Genomic DNA, 13,895 nt, shown 5'->3' with positions numbered 1-13,895 from the left:
ACCCAAAAATGCTTGAAGCTCTACTTTTGATTTGGGCCTAGGAGCCATTTTAATGGCCTTCACTTTAGAATCACCAGGGTGAATGCTGTTAGCATCAATGGGGAAACCCAAGAATTCTGTTGATGAAACCCCAATACTACACTTGGTCTTTTTTAATTTGAGGCCTGCTTTGCGAAGCCTCTGCAAGACAGCCCTGAGCCTACTGGCCAACACTTCAGGGGATTCCCCTGCAATAAGAACATCATCAAAATAAGGGCAGATGCCCTGAATACCCTTAAGTGTACGTTCCATAATCCCTTGGAAAATGTCATTGCGTTTTTTCTGTTTTGTCAGCTCAGCACGTCTCACTCTGTTTTTCTGCCAGCTGTATTATACTCTTATCATTGTAACCAAGGTGATTGTCACATGTCCAGCCATGTTTTGGTTTCATGTCTGGATCTACTATGATGTGCGCATGTCCAGACAAAAGGTCTACTTCTTTCCTTCTCTTTGTGCTGTCTGGTGAGATAGACATGTAGTCATGAGTCTTTCTTTGCTTTTTCTGATTAAAAGTTTTATAGTAGAATATATGCTTCGGGCTTTCTTTATTTTTACCTGATGTTCACCATGCATCAAATGAACCATGGTTCATCACCCTCTGATAGGGAGTTTTTGATTTACTCCCTGAGAGAAAATACCTGGTGCAACGCTGACTCCAAACTGTAAGCATTTAACGTTGAATGCCCCTCTATGAGTCACGATCGTTTGAGCCATGGCTGTGGCCTTGTCAACCAGCAATTGCTGATAGGCCTGTGCTAAATCAAGTTTAGCAAAAATAGTCCCCCTTTGCAAGGAAGCTAAAATATGATTGACCACTGGGACCAGGTAAGTGTGTTGCTTGAGGGCCTTATTTAATGTGCATTTATAGTCAGCACAAATGTGAATTTCTCCGTTGGCTTTAAGTTGAGTGACAATAGGAGTTTCCCACTCCCCACCATCAACAGGCTGTAACACACCCTGTTCTACAAGCTTATCAATTTCGGAATCAATTTTATGTTTTAAAGCAAAGGGGACCCTGCGAGGTTTAACCCTGATTGGGACAACGTTGGAATCTAACTTAAAAGAGAGTGGCAGGCCTGTGTATGTCCCTAGGTTTGAATCAAAAACATCCACATATTCTTCACACACTGACATGAGGTCTGCAGTTTGTGTCTGGTTTATGCCAGTAATCTGAATACATAAGGCATCAAACCAATCAAGTCCAATGAGACTCTTTCTCTGGCCCCCTACTACTATTATATCCAGGTGCCCCAAAAACCCTTTAAATTTTACCAATAAAGTGGCTTCTCCCTTAACTTTAACGTGAGCATTTTGAAAATCCGTTAAAATGATATCTGAGGGTTTTAGTTTGGCCCAATTGTTACTGCACCTACACATGAAGTTAAATGTGTCTTGCGAAATGATTGAGACTGCAGAGCCGGAGTCCAATTCCATCTTACCTGGAACTCCTTGTAGCTCTACCAAGAGCTTAAGTTTGGGTTTGAGAGGGCGTTGAGCCCCGGTGCGGCATACGCTTCTACGGCTTCTGAAGAATCCCACATTAACTGGACCCTGGGCCCCAGTAGCTCTCCTAGTCGGTTCTTCCGCCTGGTGTTTGGGTGGCCGGTCTCTCTGGCAGGCTCTGCAAACCACCACGATGTGGCCTGTTCTTCTGCAAGCTCTACACGTGGCCGAACCAAATCTGCAATTGGCGCGAAGATGGTTGCCACTGCACCCCTTAGATCTCAGTTGATTTCAGGTTCTTCTTCCTCTGACGATTCTCCGGTGCATTTTGTGACCTCAAGATGGACCGATTTTTTGACTTTTGAAGGTTTCGTGGGCTGAACTGTCTGCACTGAGCCCCCGGTGGCTTCGTTGGCCATCACCTCATCCTGTGCTTCAGAAAACATTAAATTGGGTCTAGCAAATAGTCTCTGCTGAAGCATTCTGTCTCGCAGGCCACAGACGAGCCAGTCTCTTAGTCGTTCTTCTAAATTTGAGAACTTGCATAGGGGTCTTAGGCCCACAATGAACTCCAAAGCTGTCTCCCCGGGTAGCTGCACTCTTTGGTCAAATTTGAATCGCCAAGCCATCTCAGGCATCTTGGGCTGGAAGTCCCCCGTTAGCTTCTTTTTTAGATCTGTGTAGGAGACTGCTTCAATTGGTTTTCAGCACAAAAAGATTCTCAGCCAAATCAAAGGTTGCTGGGCCGCACATGCAAAGCAGCATTGCGGCCTTCAGTCCTTCTTCCAAGATCTAATTGGCTCTGAGATAGTTTTCTACTTGCGAAATATAAGATGGCCATTCCTCCGGGTGTTTCACGTCGAATTCTCTTAATTTGCCGACCTTTGGCATTCTTCTCTCTGGTTCCTGAGATTTTTGTATCCTGCTTCAAGGCTAAGGGAATGCTTCCACTGAGCACGAGGCCGCTAGTGTAGCTTGCTAGCCGGCCTTGAGAGGGGGGAGGAAATGCCTCTTCCCTCTGGCGTGTGCTGCCTTCCCCTCATGGACTTCAGCTCTTAATCAGCGAAGCAGGATCCCACCTTCATCACCACTGTTAAATAGTGGGTTCTTGGTGCAGGAATGATGACACTAGGCTGAGTACAGGATAACTCATACTTTTATTTCTTGCTGGAACTGTACTGAAGCAAGGGCTGCAACCAGCCGCAATATATAGTCTAGCCCCTAGGTGGCAGCCAATAGGTTTGAACCAACCATTGCTGCCTAGGGCTAGCCAATTGCAGGACAGGAGACAGTTAGTCTGGGTTGCTGGAGAGCTGTTAGCTGCTCCAGCAACCCACGTGGTGTATCACAAGAGCCCAATACATAACAGGTCTGTTTAGTGCATCTTTCACTAAGAAGCTGATAATTGCAATTCAAGCTATTGGAAAGGCTTCAGACAGATCCAGCAGCAGTTTAACAGGTCCAGTCCAATATCAACATAATTCATGATCTCTTTTCAGTTTCATTACATTAATTAAGCATGCCTAACAACAGATTGTTTGAAATTAATGTTAGGATAGCGTCAGTACCTAACATATATTTTTCTTTAGCACAATCGGCAAAGCTTAATTCAGACATCAAGAAATCCTACTGTTAGTCATCTAGCAGCATAATCTCTTGGATATTCCTCATTATAAAAGGTTATAATTTAAAATAGTATTTATAATTTAAAAAAGAAGCTAAACAGAAATTACTTTCAAAATTTGTCCACCGCAGTCCACAATGTACATTGTGACTTCCACATTTCTGGCCACACTTTTCCCTCCTTTTTCAAATTCTCCTCTTTCTATTGTGATATATAGATCATTTCTCATTTCACCTATGGGAGAAAAAATAAAGTAAGTTAACCAAAACAAAAATATCATCTCAGCACATCTTAAAAAATATAACAACAATAATAACAATAACAACAAAAAACAGAAATACAATAAACTCATTAGAAAGTGAATTCGATTCAGCAATAACAGGAGGAATGGGAACGAGGGGAGGGAGGAAAGAGGGGAAAGGGAAAGGGAGAGAAGAGGAAGAGTTAGAGGAAGAGGAGGAGGAGGAGGAGGAGACTACATTTTCTCCTAAAATAGTATTCTAATCTGATGTTCCTGTGTGAATCTCCAGGTGCATCAAGTATAGCAAGTTTCCTTTTAAAAAAGCCTGTACAGCTTTTATATCAGGTATCAGCAAAAATATTCAGAATCTGCAGAAATGCAAAGGAAATGCACGTGGTCAAGATACCAATACTATTTAGTTTCAGTTTAAATCATGTTTTTCAGAATAACAAGAAGCAGTACAGTAACTTACAGCATGTTCATATATTTATCAAACTGGAGAGGTTGAAGGAGGAGGTAAACACTATTTGGAATACAGGAAACATTCTTGACAGGTTAGACAGCAATGATTTTACAGATAGTTACAGTCTTAATTTATTTAAATGTATTTCTCCTTAAACTTATTTCTCAAAAACTAACACAATCAAAAAGGCTTCTGGTAAGATGGCATAGAGGACTCCAATTTTAAAGACTTTGCAATCAGCAAAAAATTTACTGACTCTTAAAGATGGAAAGAGATTACTGCTGTGGGAATACTACTGGATTATATCAAAATACATTATTTCCTCCTTTGTTGAACTGATCACTGTATAATTGTTTTGAAGCTGGTGAGTGCTTGGTATTGGAATTTGTGACAACTTACTAGGTAAGGAAAATGCTGAAAGCAACATTTTTTCTCTAATACATTTATATGAGAGGAAATGTTATCTTTTAGTTTTCATCCAGACCAGAAATGAAAATGAATCCACATATTTTACAACTCACAAGTGAGAAAATGTCTTGAAGAAAGATGCAAATACATGCCATCACTTCTGGGTAATACAACTCCTTATTAGCTATTTTATCTGTAAATGGAAACTACACTCCTAAACCCAGCCTCTGCTTATAAACAGATGTTAGAAATAGCAATAGCACTTAGACTTATATACTGCTCCATAGTGCTTTACAATACTCTCTGCGTAGTTTACAAATGTCAGCATATTGCTCCCAACAATCTGGGTTCTCATTTTGCCAAGCTGAGAAGGATGGAAGGATGAGTCAACCCTGAGCCAGTTAAGATCAAATTCCTGGCTGTGGATAGAGTTAGCCTGCAATACTACATTCTAACCACTGCCATCAATACCAATACTTTCCAGTATTATTTTTCCATGTCCAAACACCAAAGAATGGCTATCAAACAATGGTTTTACTCCTGGCTGCTGATATGACTGGAATCTAAAATGTCCCCCTATTTATTTAATCTGAAGATTAGAATCTATGATTCTCCCTTAATTCAGAAGTCCAGAGAATAAATGTTATTTAAGAAGACTTCAAAAAGTATCTAAGTGTCTGTATTAACTGTTTTGGTTTCAAGAACATAGCAATAGCCATAGCACTTATATATGGCTCCATAGTGCTTTACAGCGCTCTCAAAGCAGTTTACAATATCAGCATATTGCCTTCAACAATCTGGGTCCTCATTTACAATAAACAATCTGTGAAAATATCAGGAAAAATGATATTTTTGTAATTTGAAATTAGTGGAAAGGAAATGAATTCTTACATTGACAAACTGGAAAATGTTTTGTAAAGGAAGAATAATTGTATACCTTTATGGAATCTGTTTGTAGTATTGAAGAACATTAGTGAATAATTTATATTACCATTTATTAGTTTTATAGAAAACAATATAATTATGTAATATACAATATATTTATAGATTTTTAAAGAGAGTTAGGGGATTAGGTTTTCCTTGTGAAACAAAAAAAAACAGTTTTAATTATGCATTAATTCTGAAACATATAGTGATTCCTTTTTTAATTGGGGCTACCCATGCCTAAGTAAAAAAGTATGTATAGCTGACTTCCGGTGGCTCCGCCGCGACGGAGACAGCCTTCCCGGGCTGCCCGCGGCTCAGCTGAGTTTTTTTTCGCCCGAAACAGCGCTGATCAGCTGTTCGGGCGAATTTGAAGCCCCCTCCTCGGGAGAAGAGGAGGGGGTGAGGCCCCAGGTAGGGGTTGAGTTCTCCGGGGCCGCCTGAGCTTGCAGCTTGGGCGGCCGAAGGATCGAACTCCCCCGTAGCCTGGGTCGCTCCCAGCTGGCCAGCGCCTCTGCTCCTGACTTTATGGAGCAGAGCCAGGCGTCTGCGACCACCCCTGCCTGAAGGAAGGACTATGGAATAAAAAGAGCAGGCAGAGCGGTACAAGAGGAAAAGGTGAAGAGGACTATTTTATTCTACTCTCGAGCTTGATGGATTTTTTAAACTCTAAGTGAAAGTGCGTCACAATCGAAAGTAAAAGATGGCGGCTAAACCTCCCCCTAAAACTCTTAGGAGTGCTGGAACTTCCCCGGTGCAACAATCATCATTGCAGGCATTACATCCTCCTGATGTAGTGACATCGAAGGACTTACGAGATGCTCTGGATAAACTTTTGGAATCAATTAATCAATCAATGGATGATAAATTTACAAAGATGGAGGAGAAATTGGAGAAATTGGAGGAGAGAATAGAAGAGAGGATGGAACAGAAGTTCAGCGTGATGAAGGTAGACATTTTGTCTTCAGTGTATAAAGTGGCTGAATGTGTGGAAGATTTGGATGAAAAAGTCAAAGATTTGACTCAAAAGAATGCTATATTAGAAGCAAAAGTATTGGAGAATGAAGATTTAAGAGACAAAATGGATAGAGAATTAAGTCTTGCTCAATATTTCCAGATGCAGTTTGCCATTAGAATTAGAGGTTTAAAGGAGAATATTAAGGAAGATTTAAAGCAGCTGGTTTCTGAGGCTCTCGAAGTGGTATTGAATCAGCCAGCATCTGAAATAAAAGGAGGCATGGATAAAGTGTATCGTGTGAACTCATGGATTGCTAGACAGAGAAAGCTGCCTAGAGATGTGGTGGTTTATTTTGCAAAAAGGGAAATTAGAGATGAAGTTATACAAGCTGCCTATGATACTAAAGTCGTGATTGCTGATCAAGAAGTTCTGGTTCTAAAAGAAATTCCTCCAAAGATTTTAAGGAGAAGGAAGGATTTTACATTTCTGGTGCAAGAGCTCAAGCAACGAGATATAAGGTTCAGATGGGAGATTCCAGCTGGGTTGATGGTGATGTATGAAGGTAAAAGGTACCGTTTGGTTACTGTGATGCAAGCGCGTGATTTTTACAATAATGTTTTAAAAGCAACCCCATTAACACTTCTGGAAGCTGCAAAGGGATCTGGAGAAGGAGAATATCAAGAGGCTGAAGATGGACAGATAGAGGAGAATGGTGCTGCAGGAGATCAAGTTATAACACTTTTGGATGATCCCAGAGAACAGAGGGTGACGCGTGCTGCTTTAAAACGATCAAAAAAGATAAAAGAACAAGATCAGCAGAAGTCTATGGAACTTTCACAACGTACTTACAGCCAAGTAGTGGGAGGTGGGAAAAGATTTGGATGAGGAATGTAAAATTTATATAAGTTTGAAATCTAAGAGAGAATTTTTACAAAATGTTTTATAGATGGTATTTAGACTTTAAAAAGCTAAGCATGTATCTGAATTATTAGCCTAAATGTTGGAGGTGCGGTGATAAAGACGTAATATATTTTCATATTTTCATATATGGTAGACCTGCAAAAAGGTTAAGGCTTTTTGGATAAAAATTTGATGGAATATACTAAGTTGATGTTGAATTTAATTATGGCAGCAAGACTTTTGATAGGATAGTACTGGAAAGAGGAACTGCCGACCATAGAAGAGTGGATTTTAAAGGTTTCCGACTTGGTCGAAATGGTGAAGATTTCGGCCTATTTGAAAGATTACTCGCAGGAACGCTATATTATGGAAGGGAGAAAATGGCTTGAGTTTACTCAGAATAAGTATAGGGTTAAGAAGTTTTATATTTGAATAAGTCTATTTAATATTACTAAGGTTTGTTTTATCCTATATAAGCTAGAGAGTGATAGATTTTAGAGTTTATGGTTGTTAGTATATGGTTGTTTATGATTGTTTTTTTTATATATACCTTGTACTTAGCTCTGGGAAGTCGGGGGGGGAGGGGGGGAGGGGGGAGAGGAAGGGGGGGAGGGAGAAGGGGGGGGAGGGGGGATTTTTTAAGGGAAAAATTGTATGTTAAAACTTTTTAATAAAAAAAAAAGAAAAAAAAGTATGTATAGCTGTCTAAAATCTCTGAACAAGGTGGTTGTAATATAACTGATATATTTAGGCCAGAGACCTAGTAGTGTTACTGAGAATTGGACCAAAGCCAGTCGGGGTTGCCTTGGTTACAGCAACTTGGAACAGAAGCTTCAGGCCAAGTGAGTCAACAAACATAGATTGGTTATTAGAAACCAAAAGCTATATAAATATGGAACTTTGGAATTCTTAGGAAGGATTGTGAAACAATAGCTCGATATGACAAGCAGAGAGCAAGTGTTGATAAACTAAGGATAGGGGAATAATTAAGAACGAGCTTTAAGAGTTGAAAGGGAAACAACTGCCCAACCTGAGAAGAAATTTAGATCTAGAAAGAGCGATCTTGAAAGCCAATATCAAATAGGCCAAAGGTAACTTTTGTTTTAATTCTGATCCAATTTTTCCCTGAAGGACTAAAGAAAGCCTAGACAAAGTGAAAATCGCTGAGAATTTATTTGCAAAGAAGACTAAGTTATTAAAACTAAATACAGCCATGCTGTCTCTTCCAGTTAACTAATACTTAATTCATTCCCTCTTGTAAAGAATACCATTAACAAACGCTTGTCCAATGTATTGTCCATACCATGCCTGTATCATTGAAGTGGGCAACAAAGATTCTATGAAGGTGGGGAGGGTTGCTGCACTAAAGCATGCACCGATACATGCACAGAATTCCTTCACATGAAACAGAAACCCCACTAGTCAAAAATCCTGCAATTCTTGGAGTACTATATATGTACAAGTATATGTATAAGTAAATCTCACTTAATCAATTCAAGACAATTCTATTCCATGGATTTCCCATTCTGGAGCTGCTATTAACTGCTACTGAAAGCAGAATTTTAAGAGAGGTTGTGGGGATCTTTATTGTCTTTCAAGAAGTTAAATTATATTTTACTTGGGCTCCTAGTGGATAAAAATCCTAGTGGATTCCTATGTGTATTTGGCAATTGTTTTGAATATGTGCACAGATCACAACAACAGACATAGGGCTGAAAAAGGTATTACACTGCGTAGAATAAAATAGCAGGCAATTACATGAAAATGTATTAAACTTCGAATAGAATATCTTTATTTTCATTGTCTTTGTGTAACTCACAATGAAATTAAGTGCTGTCCACAGTGCACACTACACAAAAGTAAAAGCCACAAATAAGAACATACATCATATGCACACATCCTTCACATTCTATTCACCATTGTGCTGCCCCTAATGTTGCACAATACAGTAGTATTTAATATGGTTACAGCTCTGGAATAAAAATGATTTTTCAGCCTATTTATCTTTTTTTTATTATCCTGTACCATCTGCCAGATGGTAATAGTTCAAAAAAAGAAAGTCCTGGATGAAATGAGTCTTTAAGAATGCTTTGAGCTTTCCTAAGATAACAGGAACTGTACAGTTCCTCCAGTGGGGGGAGGAGAAGGCAGCCAATAATCCTCTGTGTCAGGGCCCACTTCAAAACTTCATCCTAAGAAAGCAGGACTCGTGGAAGCAGTTTCTTTCAAAAGGAACTTTTATTAGGAGAAGCTGATAGCAGGCATGATAGGTAGGATCTGAGGGTTTCCTGATCAGATCAATAGGTTAAAAGAGTCCCAAGCAAACCCCACCCCAATAATTCATCCGGTCAGTTTGAATGGGCCAATCCTCAGGTGTCAAATCCACTGTGGAAAAGGAGCTAATAATACAGGTCTTTCCCAGGCTCGCAACAATGTTGTTGGTCTTCACACCTTCTCTTCTGAAACAGGAGATAAGACAGATGGCTGGAGGCTCTTTCCTTTCTCCTCCCAAGGTAACATCAAGGGAGAGAGAGTTCAAAGAGTAGATATGCAGAAACAGTGGAAGGGGTACATTGTAGCAACAGAAAAAAACAAAGAGACAGCCTGCACCATCTTCCCCCCTCCCCTTCAGGAGAATGGCAGAATCTGGAGTAATGAAATAAAAAGAAATATTTATTTATTTATTTATTTAGTTATATTTATATACCGCCCTATTCCCTGAGGACTCAGGGCGGTTTACAGGGAATTAAAAATCCAAAATACAAAAATTAAGAACCAAATTAAAAAATATTAAATTGACCCTGTAGTCAGTTAAAAAGAACCCCAAATTAAAAATTTCTCCTCAGTCTGGGCCCGAGAGCTCGAAGAGCCAGGTCTTCAGGCCCCGGCGGAATGATCGGAGGTCGGGGGCAGTTCTCAGCTCCACCGGCAGCTGGTTCCAGAGGGCAGGCGCTCCCACCGAGAAGGCCCTATCCCTGGGTGTCACCCGCCGGCAATCTCTTACCGGCGGGACCCTGAGCAGACCCTCCCTGTGGGAGCGCACTGGGCGAAGGGCGTTTGATGCCGGCAGCAGGTGTTCCCTCAAATATCCCGGACCCAGGCCATGTAGGGCTTTATAGGTGATAACCAGCACCTTGAATTTCACCCGGAGGGCAACCGGAAGCCAATGCAGCTCACGGAGTAGAGGTGTTACATGGGAGTATCGGGAAACCCCCATTACAACTCGCGCGGCCGCATTCTGCACCAGTTGAAGCCTCCGAGTGGTCTTCAAGGGCAGCCCCATGTAGAGAGCGTTACAGTAGTCCAAACGGGAGGTCACAAGCGCGTGAGTAACTGTGCGTAGGGCGTCTCGGTCCAGATAGGGACGCAACTGGCGCACCAGGCGAACCTGAGCAAAAGCCCCCCTGGTCACGGCTCCAATATGGTCTTCGAAATTGAGCCGTGAATCCAGGAGGACGCCCAAGTTGCGAGCCCTATCGACGGGGGGTAACACCTCACCCCCCATCATTAAGGATGGAATAACTTGGTTAACCCGAGATGCCGATATGCACAGCCACTCAGTCTTGGCGGGATTGAGACGGAGCCTGTTTCTCCCCATCCAGACCCGAACCGCCTCCAGGCACCGGGACATCACGGAGAGGGCATCACTGGGTTGGTTCGGGGTGGAAAGAAAAAGTTGGGTATCATCAGCGTACTGATGATACCCCACCCCAAAACCACGAATGATCTCGCCCAGCGGCTTCATATAGATGTTGAACAGGAGAGGCGAGAGAACCGACCCCTGAGGAACTCCACAAATGAGAGACCTCGGGGCGGATCTCTGCCCTCCTGTCAACACCGACTGCGAGCGGCCCTGGAGGTAGGAGGAGAACCACCGTAGAACGGTGCCTCCCACTCCCAGCCCCCTGAGACGCCGCAGTAGGATACCATGGTCGATGGTATCGAATACCGCTGAGAGATCTAATAGGACCAGGACAGAGGAGCAACCCCTGTCCCTAGCCCTCCAGAGATCATTCACCAGCGCAACCAATGCCGTCTCTGTGCTGTGTCTGGGCCTGAAGCCCGATTGGTACGGGTCCAGATAATCAGTTTCCTCCAGGAACAGAGGGAGCTGATGCGCCACCATGCTCTCAACAACCTTCGCCAGAAAGCGAAGGTTGGAGACTGGACGGTAGTTGTTTAAAACAGCCGGGTCCAAAGCAGGCTTCTTGAGAAGGGGTCTCACCACCGCCTCCTTCAAGGCAGCAGGAAAGACGCCCTCCTTCAAGGAAGCAGTTATTACTGCATGGAACCAGCCTCGTGTTCCTTCCCGAGCCGCATAAGCTAGCCAGGAGGGGCACGGATCCAACAAACAGGTGGTGGTGCTCAGTCTCCCCATGATCCTGTCCACATCATCAGGGGAAACAGGGTCGAACTCATTCCAGATAACGTGCTCAAGACCGCCTGATTCCTCCACATTAGACTCTGCCCAGTCAGAGTCCAAGCCGGTCTGGATCCGAGCGATTTTGTCCGCCAGATGATGACTAAACTCCTCGGCTCGTCCCTGCAAGGGATCCTCTCTCACCTCCTGATTAAGGAGGGAGCGAGTCACCCTAAACAGGGCGGCCGGGCGATTATCTGCGGACGCGATAAGGGCGGCAAAGTAGTTAGACTTCGCCGTCCTTATCGCCGCAAGATAAGACCTTATAAAGGTTCTTAACTGCAATCGGTCGGATTCGGATCGGCTGGATCTCCAACCGCTCTCTAGACCTCGTCTCCTCCGCTTCATCTCCCGGAGCTCCACAGAGAACCATGGGGCCCAACGGGATCTGCGTCGGGTCAGAGGTCAGAGGTCGCATGGGTACAACGCAGTCGAGTGCCCTGGTGGCTGCCGTTTCCCAGGCCTCCACCAGGGCATCGACTGGGCTGTGGGTAAGGGTGATAGGTATAGGCCCAAGCGCCCTCTGGAACCGATCTGGGTCCATTAGGCGCCTGGGGCGGAACCACCTGGTCGACGGGGGATGGCATGACGGAAAACCAGCCTCAGGAGGTAATGATCTGACCATGACAGAGGGGTGATGGACGGAGAACCCCCTCCCAGATCATCCAACCACTGTCCAGACAGGAACACCAGGTCGAGAGTGTGACCCCCCTCATGAGTCGGGCCCTCAATAACCTGGGTCAGGCCCATGGCTGTCATGGAAGCCATGAACTCCCGAGCTAACTCCGACGACCCTCCCAGTGATGGCAGGTTGAAGTCACCCAGGACTACAAGCCTGGGGAACTCCACCGCCAACCCTGCAAGGGTGTTGAGCAGCTCGGGCAGGGCTGTTGCCACACAGCTGGGCGCCAGGTATGTAAGCAACAAGCCCAACTGAACCCGAGGACCACACCTCAAGAAGAGGGTTTCACTCCCGGCCATCTGGACAATGGTGGCCTCCCGGGGACACAATGTCTCCCGAATAACCACTGCCACCCCACCACCCCTGCCCTGAGCCCGTGGCTGGTGCAGCACCCGGAAACCCGGCGGGCATAACTCGGTGAGAGGCACCCCTCCCTCCGAGCCCAGCCAAGTTTCCGTGATGCACGCTAGATCCGCACATTCCTCCTCGATCCGATCACGGATGAGGGGAGCTTTATTAACTATGGATCTAGCGTTAAAATAGACCAGCCTGAGCTCAGGGGCCTGATCACCCTCATCCCCGGGTAAGAGGGTGCTAACCGGGGGGTCGGAGCGCGCCACCGCTCGAAGATAGCGGGGGCGCGATCCCAGATGTTGATATGACCCTCCGCGCAAACACCTGCTGCCATACCCTATCGCCGTGGGGATTCGATGCCCCACCCCCACATTCCCAGCGCAGCAGCCACCTCCCCCAACCCCGTCCCACCAGGACCTCTAACAGGACCAGAAATAGAATAGAGTCCCCCTTAATAATATATGGGTTCTGACATCCTGCCTCCCTTAAAAGAGATATCCACCTGTGGGAGAAAATAGAAACAAAAGGAGACAGGGATTAGTCCGGCTTGTTGGGATATGCCTTGTGAAATTTCCTAAGGAGCTTGGGGGCCCCAACATGGCGTTTGTGGATCCATTCATTTTGGGAGGTTGGAAGATGCTTCCATGCTACTAGGTATTGGGTGGAGCCATGATGTTTTCTGGAATCTAGGATTTTTTTAATTTCAAAATGCTGTTCTCCTTCCACCATTATGGGAGGAGTGGGAGGAGCAGTAGCTGGTCTTAAGGGTGATTACTGATCTCATTTTAGAAGACTGCAGTGGAAAATAGGGTGAACCTGTCTGAGTGTTTTGGGGAATTTTAATTCTATCGTGACAGGGTTTATGATTCTGGTAGTAGGAAATGGTCCCACAAATTTTGGTCCCAGTTTCTTTGAGGGTTGTAGAGACTTTAAGTATTTGGTGGACATGTAAACTTTCTCCCCTACACTAAAAGGTTTTGGGCCGATTCTCTTTTTATCAGCTTGCATCTAAACCTTTCCTCACAACTGGCTAGGTGTTTTTTAGTTGTGCAATCTACTCCTTTAAAGACAGGATTGCAGGGTCACTTGAAAGAAGTTTAGGCATCAGATTAAAACTCTGCCCTGTTGTGACTTGGAAAGGAGTGTAACCCACGCTGGAGTGGACTGCATTGTTATAGGCAACTTTTGCGAAGAGAAATAAACCCGTCCAGTTGTCCTGCTAGTAATTAATAAAGCATCTTAAGTACTGTTGTAGTACTGAGTTCGGTCATTCAGTCCCACTATTTGTTTGTGGATGATGACTAGATGACAGTCCCTGGGTGGTCCCTAACAAGCTTAGGAATGCTCTCCAGAACTCTGATGTGAATTGTACTCCTCTATCAAGGGACGCGGTGGTTCAGTGGGTTAGGACGCTGAGCTTGTGGATCAGAAGGTCGGCA

The 13,895-nt window shown here is 44.1% G+C and overlaps 1 protein-coding gene across 1 annotated transcript in view; it reads right to left on the bottom strand.

The window, feature by feature from the left end:
- LOC308669744 (dedicator of cytokinesis protein 4-like) overlaps window positions 1-13,895 on the bottom strand; it is a gene marked incomplete at its 3' end in the record, with an annotated part of 108,213 nt that overhangs the window by 36,069 nt on the left and 58,249 nt on the right. The window contains exon 6 of the mRNA XM_081330619.1: window positions 3,216-3,340. Coding sequence (XP_081186745.1) covers window positions 3,216-3,340 — 125 coding nt within the window. The remainder of the gene's footprint in view (window positions 1-3,215; window positions 3,341-13,895) is intronic.

This window comes from Vipera berus (genome assembly GCF_964194415.1).
Source record: "Vipera berus genome assembly, chromosome: 6".
NCBI classification, from domain to species: domain Eukaryota; kingdom Metazoa; phylum Chordata; class Lepidosauria; order Squamata; family Viperidae; genus Vipera; species Vipera berus.
This window is presented reverse-complemented; position numbering and strand designations above follow the sequence as displayed.